The sequence below is a fragment of the Elephas maximus genome, chromosome 6, assembly GCF_024166365.1.
Source record: "Elephas maximus indicus isolate mEleMax1 chromosome 6, mEleMax1 primary haplotype, whole genome shotgun sequence".
Classification (NCBI taxonomy): Eukaryota; Metazoa; Chordata; class Mammalia; order Proboscidea; family Elephantidae; genus Elephas; species Elephas maximus.
Window position 1 is genome coordinate 56758928 of NC_064824.1, and position 17951 is coordinate 56776878.

Here is a 17951-nt window from a genome sequence, read left to right on the forward strand (position 1 = left end):
GAATTGGTTAGTTTTATTTTATTTCAAGTACCAAAATCATTTTGTAAATCCAATAAGCCACCAACAAATTAGAAAGTTTTTTTTTTTTTAACTTTTTACCAATTTAGTTAATTAAACTAATCTTGGTTCATATACAAACACCAATGAAATGGGATATTCCTATTTACTGATGTCTGCCACTTGATGCGCTTTTTAAAGCCACAAAAGCTGCACCATGGGCTAATTAATAAGTGGAACCTAAAAGTCACAGTATGAAAGTAAGGTAAGCACTAGCTTAATTCACAGGTTTCATTTTATTTTAAAATAGTGGTATTACATATTGATAATATGAAGTTGATTTTTTAATTTAAATATATTTAGTCCTCCCAAAGGGATATTTCTAATTTTTTAAATAAAAATTGTCTATAAAACCAGAATATATTTCATATTCTCTCATCAACCTAAGTCAAAATTCCCATTGTATTCAATGGCAGTTTTGCATCTAGAATGATGGGAGAATGTGGGCCACAACTGCATCAAATTGTATAGTGATCGAACTTTCATTGTGACATCAGTAACGTAAATTTTTAGACAGCGGCCTTATATAAGGCTTGCACAATTAAATTAAAAATCTTCAATATGTATCACTTTCCTTACAGACAGACAAGCAGATGTATGCAATGCACTGTGCTGTAAAGCCATGCAGCAGTATGTAATATGACAGCAGCCAGTGCTACACTTTATGCATTGCTATGACAACCATATCACAACCAAATCACAATGCGGTGTTAGATGTACAAAAATAAACATACCCATACCATATCTAGTCTATGCCTCTCCAACTCCTGGTAGAAAGAGTTGGCACAACATTATGAAACAGAAATCACAGAGTCATAAAACCAATTTATAACCCCCCAAAAGACACCAATACCAAAGCAAGGCAATAAACTGTAAGATGAAAGGAAAAACTTAAGCAGAAATTTTACCAGCAAATTTTTAAGAAAATATTTTGAAGATTTTCCCCCAAATAGCTTTAAGCAAAGTTGTAGAATTTACAGTTCAACAGTTTTAAAACTGTATGTACACAGACCTGATGCTTCAGAAGAACAGCTTGTTGTCGTCTCATCTCTTTTTCCTTAAAAAATAGGAAAGTTTTAATATATGATTTTTAGGGAGGATTTAGAACATGCTAAAAGTATTAAAAGCTACTTTTCTGAGATTGTCTAGAAATCTATTAGGTTGAATCATATGAAATTGCCAATATAGGGTCATTTTTTACTTATAAAATGGCAATTTCATATGGTTCGACATAATACATACAAATTATAAGATAAAACAAAGATCTTCAGTAGCCATTTCGCCTTAAAATTCAATGACCTAATAGCACATTTCAAAGGCACAGTCACTGAAATGACTAGCTAAATTGTCAGAGCATATCAGATAAAACTGGCACGTGTATTTTTTAAAAATTATTTTGATACATTATGACACAAGCTTCAAATCCAACTGATCAGGAAGTCTCTCCACTCTAAAGATACACTCCTAAGGATACTCTATAATTAGTAGCATCTCTTTCATTTCTGAACACCATCTATGAATGAGAGTAACAAGAGTCTCTGTGATCGGTTTGAGATTTTCATGGCTACCTATGATTCAGGGCACTATATCAAGGGGGTGGGGCTTACTGCAAACAATTCTATGCATGTTATCAAGTTCAAAATCTTTATAAAGGTAAAATCTGGATGAAATTAATACTAAGGACAGCCACGAATAGGGGCAGAAGTCTAAAGAACAAAGTAATAGAGTATGTGTAGAAAAGGCAACAAACAGCTCCCTGCCTTTACAAGGTGTCATGGTGGCGGATGTTTCCAGCACCACTAGGATAACTCTGACATCAGACTTAAGGATCAGAAGGAGTGGAAGGTAAGATGTGGGGTCAATAGGGGAAGAAACAATTCTCTTATTCTTCATGCCGGGAAAACAAAACCAAAACACCCCCAAACATTTTAGTTATAATAATTAACAATGGCTAATTTTATCATTGGTAAATAATAGCTGATAAAGTTAGGTTCTTGTTTCTGTAGACACTTCAGGAGAAAGTTATAATCTAAGAGGAGAATCAGATTTGGGACACAGTCTGAAACATAAACATAAACAACACACAAAATAGATTTGGAGGGATCATTTTTATCGAACAAAATGGTATACAAGTATTATGCAATAGTTTGCACCTCAGATTGGATGCACAACCAAAGCATCACACGACACCTGTATAATGAAATAAAAAAAAAATACAATATGCATACAAATAAAAAAGCATACATTATACACAAGTTATATCTATGCTAAACATATTTTTAGATAATCATTTGAGGAAAGCCATGTTTTTCATGTAATTCATACTGGTATAACAATCATATAGTTTTTATTTTTTAAAAATAAAAACTCTGATTCTCATCTAAACTAACCTTTATTCGTTTCTCGGCCTCCAATAATTTGGCATTTGCCGCTTCTTCCTTCTTTTTCTTTTTAGCCTGTGCATGCAAAACAGGTCTCAAAGTCATGCAACAGCAGCACTACAACTTGAAAATAATCTCAGACTTGAAATGACGCTACATGCCTCACAAAGTACAAAACAGTATGTAACATAACATATATATATATGTAGACAACTACGTATTTCCCCCCAGTTATCATAGTTAACATGCTAATTTCAATTCTAATTTATAGACCAGAATTAGGATATATAAAAAATTCTTAAATTCATAAGACTATATGAAGCTTTGTTTTACCTTCTTCAAACTCTTTTAAAAGTCTGAAATAATTGAGTATTTATATCATTTTACTTTAAAACTTAATCGTGGGAAAACAATTTTATTATTTATTGTTTTTACTTTTTAAAAAGTAAAACAAAATTGCTATAAAAATTCAGAAAACTAGATTTTAACTGATAAAAATTTATTCACAAATGAATCACAACACACTAAAAATGCTATTTTATTTGAAATTTCTTTTGAAATACTTGAAATTTGAGATAAAGAAATCCATTACTCAAATGATTTAAATGAAATACATTAAATCTGACTTCCCCTATCTCTGTAAATTGCAGTTTAATTCAAGTGTTTTTTTTAATTGTAATCTTTCATGAAGCACATTTTGAGTATCAAATTTGATTTTCATCATAAAGTCATTAAATATCTAGTAGTTTCATATTGGCTGTCAGTTTACTTTAAGATGGAAATATTTTCAACATGAGGGTTTTAAAATTAATTGGAAATAGGTTAAAAAAAAAAGTGTACATTTCTAAGAGGAAAAAATGATAACCTAGAAAACCTCAGGTATCTACAGCCCTCAGGGAATAAACTGTTCTATAATAAGCAGCAGAGTTTCCTGAATAGCTGAGAGTTTGTACCAGTTTTAAACATTCAAAGTTTATTTTCACTATTTTGGGTGGAAATAATCTTGAAACTTATGCCTGCATAGACATAGTCACTAAACATAATTTGGCCTTTTCTTGATGACTCAGGGGAATTATTCTGACCATCAGTTATTATACTGCACAGTTCTATTGGTTGATGCCTTTGGGCTATTAATGTGTTGAAAACTCCTTGCTGTCCAACTAAAAGACTGGAGACTGTCGCTAGGCTTCCAAGTTCCGGTTTTTCTGTATTTTCCCTGGCTATTTGTCTTTCGGCTATTATTACTGTTGTTGTTAATGTATATTCACTAGTCCGATTCTAATCAGCTTATTGGGGATGGGAGTCCATTAGAAACCAGGTCTTCAAGCTAGTTAAATGCTTTCTAAATGTTAAAACTTACTTTTATTTTTGTAATGTTTACTCATGTAAACATTTGTCTCTGAATTAAAAGTAAATATTTGACTATAAACCTTAAGGATCTTTCTAAAAATAACATGAGTTTTACTAAGTGAACTTTATGTCAACTATACTGGTTGCTTAGACATTTCCCTTCTTTTTTCTCTCTTTTGTCTTACTTCCTGGGTTTTTATTGCTAGGTTTAGATGAGCTTCCTAAAAAAGGTTCTGCCTGGTAAGGTCTTACTGGATACATTAGGTTTAAAGAGAATTTTTTATGGATAAATTATTTTGGATAAGTGAGAGACCATGTAGGCAAAATTTTTACTTCTGCTGAGTTTAAGAAAAAAAATGACTACATTACTTTAATTGTATTAAATTTAAGAGTTCTACCTCTAGAATTTGCTGCGCTCGAAGTTCTTTTTCCATTCTGATTTGTTGTATTCTCTTAATTTTTTCCTGTAGGAAAAATTATGATTGTTTAAGATGAAATGAACTAAGAAGCTAGGTGAAAAGTGTTTAATTGGAATAAAATTGTAGAGAATATAAGTACGAAACTACCGAACACTGCCCAAGTCTAATTATTTAGTTTAACATCATATATATTTATGTCAAATTAATGGCTTTATAAAATTTCTCAAAATAACTTATAAAATACAAGTGCCAAATAGATATATACAAATCAGGTAAACACTAAGCTGATGTAACTCCTACAGCTTGAGGATCGTTAAAAATATTTGGAATTACAAAAAAAAATGCATAGTTTGAAATAAATGCAGGACAGCACAGCAAAAAAAACACCGTAGCAGGAGTCAGAAAACCTGTTTAGTACTGGGCCAGCCACTGTCATTTATTGCATGCTGTTGAGCAAAGAATATCTACTCTTCTACTTGCAAACTGTACTTCTCCTAGAATTTTCACAGCCAACATATTTTATATTGTGTGAATATTAAAATAACTGCTACAATTGTCAGATGTTAGTTGTAGCTTTTGAAACTGTTTTTTAACTGATCTCTTTTCCAGACCTTTGTCTTAACTGTCCAAGTGATTTATATCAATGTACATATATTTGGTAGTACTGTCATTGGCATGTAGCAGGGACAAACATTATTTATAAATTATTATAATATAAGCCCATTGCCATCAAGTCAATTCCAACTCAGAGCAACCCTATAATATAGGTTCACTTTATAATATTTAGTACCCAACCACCGAACCGGGCACTTTACTTAAACTATCTTGATCACAACAATCATAGGAGTTGTAATTATATTCTTGTTATGTAAGAAAACTGAGTAAATATTTTGACTAAAGTCAAATTGTAAATACAGAGCCCTGGTCAGATCCCAGTGCCTATGCTTCTCTGCTGTATAATAATGCTTCTGCCAATTTCCAGAAAACTGCCTTGAGGAGTATCTGGTGATATTTTTGGCCTATTGGGTTGAAAAATAATCCAGAGGATGAGAAGCACATTACTATTTTACTCTAGATCTAATGCCGATGTTAAATACGGCATTATGAAACAGACTGTGTGAGTAGGTTTATTCTGTGCTTTGACTCACTTTGGTGGCCTTGATGAGTGAACCAGATGTTATTCTGAGACTAGTTTTAGATAAGAATCTTGATAAATATCTATGACCAGCTTATCTGCATTATTGTTTTGAGACTCGGGGATCCCAATGCTTTTTTTTTTTTTTATAATTTAGGTGAAACTTTTCAGGGCGAATTAGTTTCTCATTCAACAGTTTATACACGAATTGTTTTGTGACATTGGCTGCAATACCCATGATGTGTCAACACTCTCCCCTTCCACATCTCAGTTCCCCATTTCCTTTCATCCGTTATTCCTGTCTCTTCCCACCTTCTCATCATTGCTTTTGGGCTGGTGTTATCCTTTTGGTCGTGAACACATGATTGCACTAAGTAAGAAACACGTTCCTCACGTGCATTGTTTTTTGTTTTATAGACTTGTCTAATCTTTGGCTGCAGGGTGATCTTCTGTAGTGACTTCAGTTCTGAAATCTGGGGGCTATAGTCGCAGGGGGTCTTCAGTCTCTGTCCAGTGCTTTTTTAATGGGCACCAAAGACTATGCAGACTGAGGTTGTGGCCACTTCAACATTTCAGGATCAGAAAACTAAAAGTATGATAGGATTTGATGACTCTCTAGTCATTAGGAAATAGGAACTCTAAATTCTGAATTCAAATTCAAAATTGATTCTTACTAATCATACTACTTCAGTCAATACTAGGAAGAAATTCAGGGATAATCACATCAAATTCAACCCAAGCTATTTATTAAGTAGCTATCATTTATCAGTGTAGGAACAGAACTGGATTTTCATGTCATACTCAGAAATAACTATTTACTGTTTAAAAGTTTTAAGAATAGAATTTTCTCCCATTTCTTTCTGCTTAATGGTAATATGAGTATGTACAGATGGGTTCGCATGTTCCCTTCTTAAAAGAAATTATATACCTTGTCTCTTAATGTGTTACCTATAAAAACTTAAAAATTACTTCATTTACCTAAATTAAATTTTGAAACCACACAGGGGAGAGATTTTTTAGATATAAGATGTAAGATATAGAACCCTGGATATGCTAAAATAATGCTTTCTTCCTTTGTTTTATTTTTTTGCAGCAGTAATTTTTAAGTCACTCTAAAAGCATTCAGAAGCAATGAGGGCAAACTTTATATAACTTTAGATTTTAAAAAATATTTTTTACATATCTTAGAACAGTAAAATTGTTATTAAAATGTGAACATGTAAGCAACATCCTTCACTTACTGATGTGTCAATTTTAAAAGGCTGAAAGCTGTTCAAGATGTAAACTTCCATTCAAAGCCTACTGGGACATTAGAAGTGCTTAAACAAATTTTCCATTTGGTAATCAATTTCTTTAAAAACTTAGAAGTAGAAGACTTAAAAAAAATTTAACTAATGGAAGATGACAATTTTCTCAGTAAGACACATAACATTAACATGAAATATAGTTTATTCAAGACATCAAAGTAAAAATAATATGCATATACACGTATACAAATAGATCCCCAGAATAAGGCCTGTGCTTTAAAAATCAGTTCTGATGCATAAACATACCTGTTGTTTCATAATCTTTATCTGTTCTTTTTGTTTTCGCTTCTCCTCAGCAGCCATTATTGCTATGAGGAAAAACCAAAGCAGAGATCTCAGAAGAAGAGAAACTTCTTATGAATTCCCCAATATTCACTGTGCAAGTTTATGCGCTCTTTCAAAAGTCACCCACCTTGCTGTTTCTTAGCTTCTTTTGCAACCCGAGCCTGTTCCTGCTTTTGAAGTTTTCGCAAAAGTTTTATTTGTGCTGCTTGCCTGGCTATTTCTGAAAAACACAGAATTACAAAGAATATCAGTAACAACTTTATATAATTCCTAACCTAAAAACAATAACTGTGTGAAACACTATGATTATGAAGAACATACTATTTAAAAAAGTTGCCTAAGCTTAACAGATAACAAGTAAGAGAGTGGTGTGACAGAAAATGCCACGTTCATTTCTCCCAGAAATCGCCGAACTATTTCATCAAGTATGATTCCATATACAGAACTACACAAAAGTGATGTTCTCTTAATCTTCATCGTAGAGGCTCACTCAAGTAAACTTTTTTCACATTTTGAGTAATCCCCAGTTAGGAAGAAAGCATCTGCTACTAGGTAAGAATAGCAATTTAGCTCCAGTCTTAAAAATAGCAAAATGTAGAAAAAAGAGAAAGAATCCAAAACAAAACTAAACAAAGACCCCCAAACTTAGTATTTCAACCAGCTAACAATGGTTATGTTCCTAAATCCAATAATATTTTCATTTTTGAAAGGGAGGGACTAAACCTCAGTAAAAAGAATGTGGAATAAATATCAAATGAGTTTTAAAGACAACCTGGTTCTCATAATTTTCAAAGACAAATGTAAAAAACTGGGGTAGACTGACATAATTAATGGCCCAACTCCTCATTCCTCTCTACATCCATGCCATTTGTGATGCGACTTTGTAGCTCCTCCTATCAAGAGGTGAAATATGTTTTCCCATTCCTTGATTCTGAATTCAGCCATGTGATGTTCTCAGGCCAACAGGATGTTAGCGCTTATGATGCAAGTACTGTTGTTGTGTGCCATCGAGTCGCTCCATAGGGTTTCCCAGGCTGTAATCTTTATGGAAGCAGATCACCTGGTCTTTTCTCCCATGGAGCTGCTGGTGGGTTTGAACTGCCGACCTTTCAATTAGCAGCCCAGAGCTTAACTGCTGTGCCACCAGGGCTTTTTGTGATTAAGTAATGGCTGGAAAAAGTGCTTGCATTCTGTACTTTTTCTCCTGTGCCTTGCCCATTACTATGAGGATAGGTTTGGCTAGGCTGTTGGAGGTCGAGACACATGCAGCCAGTTGAACAAGCACAGCCAATATCAGCACAGCTGCCGAGTCACCTTCAGCTGATTCCATCTGCACAAGCAATTAACACTTAGCGTTGTATGCCACTAAGGTTTTTTTTTTTTTTTTAACCCAGCCTTACTGTGGCAGTGGGTGATACAAAAAAACATGTAATACCATTGTCTTCTGCTGGCAAACTTGGCCAGGGTACTTCTAACTATAAAAGTGATATGTCAAAATATCACTACAAAATTACTGTAAAAAAACACCATTTACAGCAACTGAAGAGTTTTAAGGAACCTATGTATTATATGAATCAATAATAACCTGAATACCCTGAGCTCTGCTAATAATTTCCACCATTTAGTGAATGCAGGTACTGTTGTATTAAATTTACACGATCTCGTTTAATCTTCACAACAATCTTATGAGACAGGTAATATTGTGCCCCGTTTACACACAAAATAACTGATGATCATAGAGGTTAAGTAGCAGAGCAGTCTTTCTGAACCCCAGTCTATAATTTACTACCTCTGAAAAACTTTAAGCAAAATTTTAATTCTGTAAAAGGATTTTTAGCTAAGATCTTAATCCTATATCCTTGTAATAGCTGAGATGAAGTCAGTTACTATTGGCCAAGTTTTTATCAAAGCTTTAAAAAAAGGAGGGATGATGTAAAAGAGTCCAATTTTGTCTAGAAAACTGGAAGTGTTAATGAAAGAGAAAACAGAAGCTGATACTAAAGTATATTTCTAATTTTCCACTCATCTTCAATCTTAGAAGGTTATACCAATTGCCATCAAGTTGATTCTGACTCATGGCGACCTCATGTGTGGTCAAGTAGAAATGTGATCTATAGGGTTTTAAATAGCTGCTTTTGTGGAAGTAAATTGCCAGGTCTTTCTTCCAATGTGCCTTTGGCTGTACTCAAATCTCCAATCTTTTGGTAGCTGCTGAGCTCGTTAACCATTAGCACCAAGGTTATACGCCTCTTCAAAAATTCCCAGGCCACATAAAAAAGATCTCCCATTCACTAGGTATTCTGGGAAATAGAAATCTATCAACTATTCTACAGAGTCAGCAACCTCTAACAACAAGCCTGAAGAACACCATACTTATCTATGACAGTATGAGATAAATGATTTTAAAACATTTAAGAATTAAAAGCATTCATGAACTCTGCTATAAAAGTCTAGCTCTGCCTTAAGATGTAAAGATGTGTTAATTGATTTTTTTAAATGTTTACTAGAAAACATGGCATAAGTTTGATCTTTTGCTCCAACCTAAATGGATCATGTCTCATAGAAATTTGGCTTTGAATAAAGAAATTCTATAAAATACATGGAAACCCTAGCGGCATAGTGGTTAAGAGCTATCGCTGCTAACCAAAAAGTTGGTAGTTCGAATTCACCAGGCGCTCCTTGAAAACTCTGTGGGGTGGTTCTACTATGTCTATTCCACTATGAGTCGGAATCGACTCGACGGCAGTGGGATTCATTTTGGTTTATAATATACATAGTTGTGTATTTATGTGTTTATCAATTTCAAGCTCCACACACATAATTGTTTTATTTTTAAACACTTAGGACAGAAAAACATCAAAAAGTTCAACACATATCTTCTCACTTTAGCAAGGAATATACAATTGTGATTAATTGTTAAAAATTTATATAGCTTAAATTTTATATTATGAGCAGTCAGAGATGTGAAACAAGGAAAAAAAAAGTTAGAGACACTATGAAGGAAACAGAACAAATTAGCAGTCTAGGATACCTCACCCAGGCTCTGAGGAATAAACAGCTACCTGTATCTTCTCATTTATATGGTATATGGTCACTGAAGACATTATCTTATAATTAACTTTTTAACTTGAAAAATATCTTTTATGGTTTAAGAAATTACTTGTCTCCTTTAATTTTCAAAGATTAATTTTTGAAGTAAGTTTATTTTTGCATAGAGCCATACTTGGCATCACTTAATATTTAGCAATTAGAAAGAATGAGGTTGGTGTATAAGCGCTGATACAGAAAGATGCTCAAGATAAATTAAGCGGGGCGGGGGGGGAGCAAGTTGATTCCCTTTCTGTGCAAGCCTTAAAAGCTTAACACCCACCTTTGTAATTCTAAACACACAAGACAATATGTAATGTGTAAGTCCATTTATTTTAGAAACCACAAAGAATACACATATATATGAGTGAGTAGTGAGGAAATGTGTGTGTGCGTTCATACACGTGCATATGCATTTCTGGAAAGATTAACAAAAACTCTTTAGGATTCCCCTGGTGAGTGAGAATGACAGTGTCTTCTATTTTAAAGCATCCTGTTCTATGAGATTTTGTTGTGGATAGTTGTTGCATAATAAAAATAAATCAACAACAGAGAAGTCAATATTGTGATGGTGTTTTACAATAAACAGAAATAATCTCTTAGGCATTTCCTCCGGTTTTTGGTTTTATTCATAGGGATAGTAAAAACCCATGGGAAGAAATAAAATCCTGTTAGTCTTCTAAGTCAATTTTTATTATTACAACTTTATTTTACATTGATACATGTTTACATATATGCTTGTAAATAAAAGAGAGTTACACATACATTGATATGTATATTCAGAGAGTCCTAAGAGGCTTCACGTTAGTAATTACTAACTCAAAATGCATAGCAGAACAGCTTTTGCGGTGTCAGACCCAACATGGGAACTTTTATCTTGAGATATATAATATTATACTGTATAATTTTTTATTGTAATAAAATATACACAACATAAAATTTGTTATTTAAACCTTTTTCAAGTGAACAATCCAGTGGCATTGATCACGCAATGTTGTGCCACCATTACCACTATTTGATTCCAAAACTTTTTCATCACCTTAAAGAGAAATTTTTATATATAATTTTGAATCATAAATACATTTGAGGTTATTAGACACTTTGATTATGATAAATGATACTTTCTAGAGATTTTAAAATACTTTCGATTAAATCTGTTAGTTGGGCATTTAAAAAAATATATATATTAAAACCATAGAAGAACCCAAACTAAAAGACTGGGGTTACTTACCAGTAATTGGAGTTCCCTGGCTGAAAATTTACTCCACAGATCTACGTATTTTGGATTTATTCCTATGTTCCACCTCAAGGAACGGGGAGCTGAGAATTTCCAGAAGGCTGGCACAACCTTGAGGCATGTGCCAAGTGCTGATTGATTCCCTTTCTGTGCAAGCCTAACACCACCTTTGTAATTCTAAACACTTAGGGCAGGATGTGTTTATGAGTGTGGATCTTGAAAGGAGATTACCTAGTCAAAGGACTCCAGTTACCAGTGAGAATTCTTATTTTTTCATTTTTATTCTAACACAAATATCTATTTTTTAGAAATCAAAAGCAGTGTCAATCATTAATAAGTCAAACGACATAATAGGGTAAAAATCATGATTGTTACAGTGTCACATACATTGTTTCTTACCTTGAGCTTGCAGTTTTCGTAGCAATTTGGTATCTGTGTTATCTAAAAATTCAGCACTGCCAACATTTGGAGGTCGACCCTTTCGACGTCTCATTCTGGATTCCTCTCTTACTCGCTGTCTATCTGGATTTGGTGGTCTTCCTCTACGGCCTTCCATTGCCCTGATACGGGGAATGACATCCTCTTCTTTCAAAAGACACCACTGCATTCCCTTTTAATTAACATTTTATAGAAATAATATATTACAAACAAAATAAACATGAGAGATCAGTAAGTAAAAAAAAAAAAAAAAGGTAAAATTCAGAGACACTGAAATTTATAAAGCTGGTATAAACTTCAGGAATATTATTTACTCAATTTAGATTTATAATTGTTTAGAGCCTTGGGCATATAGATATACATCTGTATCTCAATCACCATTTCTGAACTAGAATGACCACAAAGTTGGCAGATATTTGAAAATATTAGTTGTGTGATGACACTCCCATGGATTGTTCTCATGGGTTATCAGATCAGACAAAACATTAGGCTAGCCAAATAGTAGGTGAGTAGAAGTTTCTCTTTATAGAAATAGTCCAGCTAATAAATGAAGAAGGGATGTAAGAGTTAGAATATCAGCAGTTTGTAATACCTAATGAATTAATGAAGCCCAGGTGGCATAGTGGTGAAGCACTTCACTGCTAACCAAAAAGTCAGCAATTCAAATCTACCAGCTGCTCCTTAGAAATACTATGGGGCAGTCCTACTCTGTCCTGTAGGGTCACTATGAGTCAGAATGTACTCAAGGGCAACGGGTTTGGATTTTTGGTTTTAATGAATTAGTGGATCTAACCATTGAACTTGAATGGTTGATTATATCACCAAAAATTAAAAAAATCAGACATTCTTAGTCCCCTGATGGAACTTCATACCATTACCTATAAAGCAGTCTTGTCCCCCAAAAACAAATCAGACCTGAACATGACCAAGCATCTAGATTTAACTACCATATTTTTATAGGTAAAATAGGATGAGGGGTATATGTTAAAGTACCTAGCAAAATCCAGTTTGCGGAAAACCCTACAAATAACCTAGTTTCTTCACCAGATTTTTTTTTTAATTTTTATTGTGCTTTAAGTGAAAGTTTACAAATCAAGTCAGTCTTTTATACAAAAATTTATATGCACTTTGCTACCCACCCACTGCCGTCGAGCCGATTTTGCTATATACTCCTAATTGCTCTTCCCCTAATGAGACAGTACGTTCATTCCCTCCACTCTCTCTTTTCTAGTTCATCTGGCCAACTTCTGACCCCCTCTGCCCTCCCATCTCCCCTCCAGGCAGGAGATGCCAACCAGATTTTTTTTTTTAATTCTGTAGTTTTTAACTGTTAATTATCAAACAGATTTCAAGAAGTAAAAAATAATGAGGGAAGGTTAAAGGAGTTTTAAAAGATTATATCAAACATTCTCAATATGAGTATCTTATTTGGATATTGATTCAAATAGACAAACACGAAAATTATGACAATTAAGAGACAACTGAAATTTTGAACGATAATATTTGATGATATTAAGGAAGTATTATTTTTTGAAATGTGATAGAAGTCCCTGAGTGGTGGAAACAGTCAAGATGAAACTGAAAGATTGGTGGTTCGAGTCCGCCCAGAGCCACTTTGAAAGAAAGGCCTGGTGATCTACTTCCCCAAAATCAGCCAATAAAAACCCTAGAGAGCACAGTTTTACTCTGACACACATCTGGGGGTGGGGGAGGGTCACCATGAGTTGGAATTAACTTGATAGCAATTGGCTGCCTGGCTTAAAGTGTGGTAATTGTATTGTGGTTCTGTAGAAGACAAGAGTGCTTCTCTATTAGGGAGCCCCGGTGGTGTAGTGGTTAAATGCTATGGCTGTTAACCAGAAGGTCAGCAGTTTGAATCCAGCAGCTGCTCCTTGGAAACCATATGGGGCAGTTCTGCTTTTGTCTTATAGGATCATTATGAGTCAGAATCAACCCAAAAGCAAAGGGTTTGGTTTCTTGGTTTTATCTGTTAGTGATGCAAACTGAAACATTTACAGATGAAATGATAAGGAGCACAAGATTTGCTTCAAAAAAATTAAGGTAGGGAAGAAGAAGGTGTAAAATAATATTGGCCATAATGATAATTACCAAAGCTAGTGATGAGTTTTATGTTGTTGTTAGCTGCTGTTGAGTCAGCCCTCAACTCACGATGATCCCATGCACAACAGGGTCAGACCATTGTGATTCATAAAGTTTTCATTGACTAATTTTCAGTCCACCTTAGTCTGGAATCTCCGCTGAAATCTGTTCATCGTCACAGCAAGACACAGCCTCCACTAGACAGGTGGTTGCTACACTTGGGGATTAGCTGAGACTCAAACTCGGGTCAACCACAGAACCACCACAGGTTATAGTATTCTGCCTACTTGCATACATATTTGAGATCTCCCATTACTAGCATCCTGATTGAGGCACACATACACACACAAACATAAAGCTAGTGTATTACACAAACAATCCTGCTCAGTGGATAGACACAATCTGAGTCTGGTTTTCATCTATCCTGCATACATTAATCAATATAAATACATTATATTATATTCCCTTATTTATAGTCCAAAGTAATAAGTTCAGATATGAGAGGCATTCTTTTAAAATAATTATTCTATCATTATTATTAATTTTTAAGCAGCTAAGTCCTTTGGTGTAGAGGGTAAAAAAAAATTTAAATATACTGTTCTCTAAAAAAACCTCAAACTAAGAATTTAGTTTGGACTGTTAGAGGTAATTATGCAACCAAAAACAATATAAATTTCTTGAGTTATATTTCATGCCATGGTTCCTAACCTGGGGCAAGGAGTCTACGAATATTTCAGTCAATGGGTACTAAATAAAAATACAAATACTAATCACACTATCAAAACAGATAATAGCATTATCACTATGTTCCAAGCACTGTGTTGTTTCAGGCACTCTGAATAAACTATATACTTTAATCTTCACAACAGCTCTACCGCATATGGTATGTTTTATTGTCCCACATTACAACAGAGGAAATTCAGACCCAGTAAAGTTAAATAATTTGTCTCAGGCACACAGACAGTAAGGAACAGAGCTATGATTCAACCCTAGGTCTGTCTCACTTTAAAACCTCTGCTCCTAACCACTACATATACTTAATTGATATTACAAAGATGTTCTTATACCTGAAAAGTGACTGATCACAATATTCAGTCATAAAAGTACAACCAAGATTATATCAAGACTGTGTCAGTAAAATAACTAGTGCATCCAGTCACATTTCTATATGTTAAAAATAATACCTTTATACTAAGTTTGTTAAGTAATTCTCATGTTAAAAGTAATTTTGAAATTCTGAAGAAAATGAGAATTTTTTGATGAGATTTCAAATTAAGTCCAAAGGAACAAGAGTTGTACCACCTGCATTTTTAGGCCATAAACCTCTAAGAGGGAAGCCATCAAAACATTTTTACATTCACCAGCATCAGAAGCTTTTGATTAGTTTAGGTTTTCATTTTTCTATTATACTTTTAGGCACTAAGACAGCATGAATCATATAAATTGAAAAATATAAAAGTGACATTTTTGATACTTGCAGCAGAAGAGACTAATAAAAAGAATTTGTAAATGAATCTGAATTCAGTTTTTAAAGTATCTTATTAATAACATAATCAATTTTTGGCCAAGATTTATGAACTTTTTTTATCCAGATATAATTTTCACATAGTTACGTTTTTATTTTGCTAGGAAAATATACCTGTGTCAAAAAAAGGAATAGAACATATTGGTGCCCAAAACTTACCAGACAAATAGTGACCATATCATTTATATTTTGCCCTTGACATTTAGAAAATACTTTCTAAGGGAATTGCATACATTGGGTTACATATAATGTTTTCTGACTCCTAGATTGTAGAAAATAAGAAAAGGGATGGTTAGGAAGATCTGAAGCTTTTTTTTACAGCTTTAATTCACTAAGTAGCCAAAAGAACTGTGGTTTTAAAAGGATTCTGGAAAATAAAATAGTTGTCAGTAAACTCTCGCAAATACAATTTACATACTTGATTCATACATTACTTGCTGTGTTGTCAATCAAAAATATACATCAAAAAAAAATTTTTTTTACATCAAAGGCAACTTAATTTATTCTTTTTCTTAGTTTCTAAGACTTAAGATATTAAACATTTCCTATAAATAATCTTTCTTAAGAATTTTTAAAACATGGATAAAAATAAAATGGAGGATCAACATGATGGAGATAGTTACAGATTAAGTCTATTATACCCATATAGTTCTGCTTTCAAGGGTTACTAATTCAGCCTTTCAGCCAATAACAAATTCATTTCTATAAATACCATAGAGAAGAGAATAAAAAAAGAAAAAGGTTTATGTTTTATTTCATAAGATTTAACAAAAGAATTAAGGTAAATAAGTAAATGAGATAACTGAAAGTATACTGAAAGACTGTATGCATTATAAACATAAAAGTTTCTGTGACTTAAAAGTTTGTTGAGGCTCTTAACTCTTAGCAAGGCGCAACCTTACCTAAAGATGAGCAAGACAGAGTCCTCTCCCCTAAAGTACGAACGGCTTTAACAAGGACCTTGGCTCAAGCTATTCTAACTCAGGTGATCCAAGGACCACACCTAGAGTAGCAATGAATGTGAATAGAAAATTCTCAATTATCCACATAAGAAATTAATGAGGGTCTGGATTAGGGCACAGAAATCAGGGCTGGGAAGGAAGGCATTTTTGGAAACAGACTGACTAGAATTGAAGATTACCCAGATGTGAAGGAGGGGAGCCTGAATGGAAACTAGAAATGTGGTTAAGGTTTGGAGTATTCTCTAAGTAACATGGAAAACGGAAATGGAAGTGAGGTTTTCTTCCCAAAGCTGAAAGACAGAATGGAAGAATACTTGAGGAAACTGCAAGTAAATTTATTCCCTTAATTTTTTATGACTTAAGAAGTAAACAGCTTTAAAGAAAACGTCTATTTCAAATGAATTAATTTTAAAATGTTTTCTTTATTCAGAAATTTCAGAGCAATACATTACAAAATTTAATTTTAATATGACCTTTCTATTTCAGCATTTCTATTATTCTTAATAGAAATTATTCTTAATAAATGATACTCTAAAGTGTAGCTGAACATCTCATAAACAATTGGCCTGTTTTCGTCTTATTTTACAGACAGCGAATCGTTTAATTAACTGGGTTTCCCAAGTTTCACTAAAAGCTAGTCTAACTTGTGGTTTACCAGCAACATGTTTAGGTCTTAATGGATGTGCTCTCGAGCCTCACTCCTGCTTCATGTTTATGTCCTAGCTTGTCTTCATTTTTATTTTGTTGCTCCCATTTTGTTTGATTGTATACGCTTGTAAGCTGACCTATTTTTTTGGAAAAGCAGTATATAAGTAAATGAAGTAAACCAGTCTACCACAAGTCAATTCACTGATCTATTTGCCAAGTTTCTGAGGATTTATTTTTTTTAAGTTTTAGTATCACCAAGATTTTGCTGCAGCAATATCACTATGGATTTGCAGTCACGTGTCACTAAATATCGATTTCCCATGTTAACATCTGAGATGCCCAGTACTTCCTGAATGCTCAATGTTACATACATGAATGGATGGACTTTCCCTCACTCATATTTTTCTGGATTAGGACCTGTATCTACCCCAGTCCTTACCTCTGGCAGTAAAATAGTTTTAAATCTGGATTAAGGCATTCCATCTGACAGTTTTAGGCCCCATTAGTCATTCTGTGAATTGATCATTTAACATGTTGATTCCTGGCTAAATGATTTTCAGTAAATTTATCTATAGCTTAACTTTGGAAACAAAGTTGATATTTTACATTCTTTCCCTTTGAAATAGTGTTTTCAGGATCTTTTACTTCCTAATAATTCATTTATAAAACTTTTAAAATGTCATATGTAAAAGGGAAGTGATCTTAAAGACCTCTTAATATATGTATTTCATATTACAGAGAGGGAATTAATAGCTAGATAAGTAGGCCTCGTTTTTCCAAAATAACATACGATGCTTAGGGCATCAAACATTTTGGACAGAATTTGATATTTCATATTTTAAGAAAAACATTAAAATCAATATTATGAAAAAAATTAGAACTTTGTTCAACCTCCTCATTCCTATTTCACAGATTAGTATTATTTCAGTTTTTAGTTACTTTATGGTGCCAGAAATAAGTAGTAAAAAGTTGACATACTTTCCAGTGTTAGGGATTCTTAAGCCACTCTAATCATGTAAG

General features: G+C 33.5%; 1 protein-coding gene across 17 annotated transcripts in view; it reads right to left on the reverse strand.

The window, feature by feature from the left end:
* BAZ2B (bromodomain adjacent to zinc finger domain 2B) overlaps positions 1-17951 on the reverse strand; it is a 468630-nt gene that overhangs the window by 65756 nt on the left and 384923 nt on the right. For 11 of the 17 annotated variants that reach the window (XM_049888762.1, XM_049888761.1, XM_049888760.1 and 8 more), the window contains 7 exons: positions 11658-11868; positions 7062-7154; positions 6896-6957; positions 4187-4252; positions 2448-2513; positions 1070-1114; positions 792-824 (listed from right to left, as the gene is read on the reverse strand). In XM_049888762.1, coding sequence (XP_049744719.1) covers positions 792-824; positions 1070-1114; positions 2448-2513; positions 4187-4252; positions 6896-6957; positions 7062-7154; positions 11658-11868 — 576 coding nt within the window. The remainder of the gene's footprint in view (positions 1-791; positions 825-1069; positions 1115-2447; positions 2514-4186; positions 4253-6895; positions 6958-7061; positions 7155-11657; positions 11869-17951) is intronic. The other 6 variants (XM_049888772.1, XM_049888773.1, XM_049888759.1 and 3 more) reach the window with 2 other exon arrangements.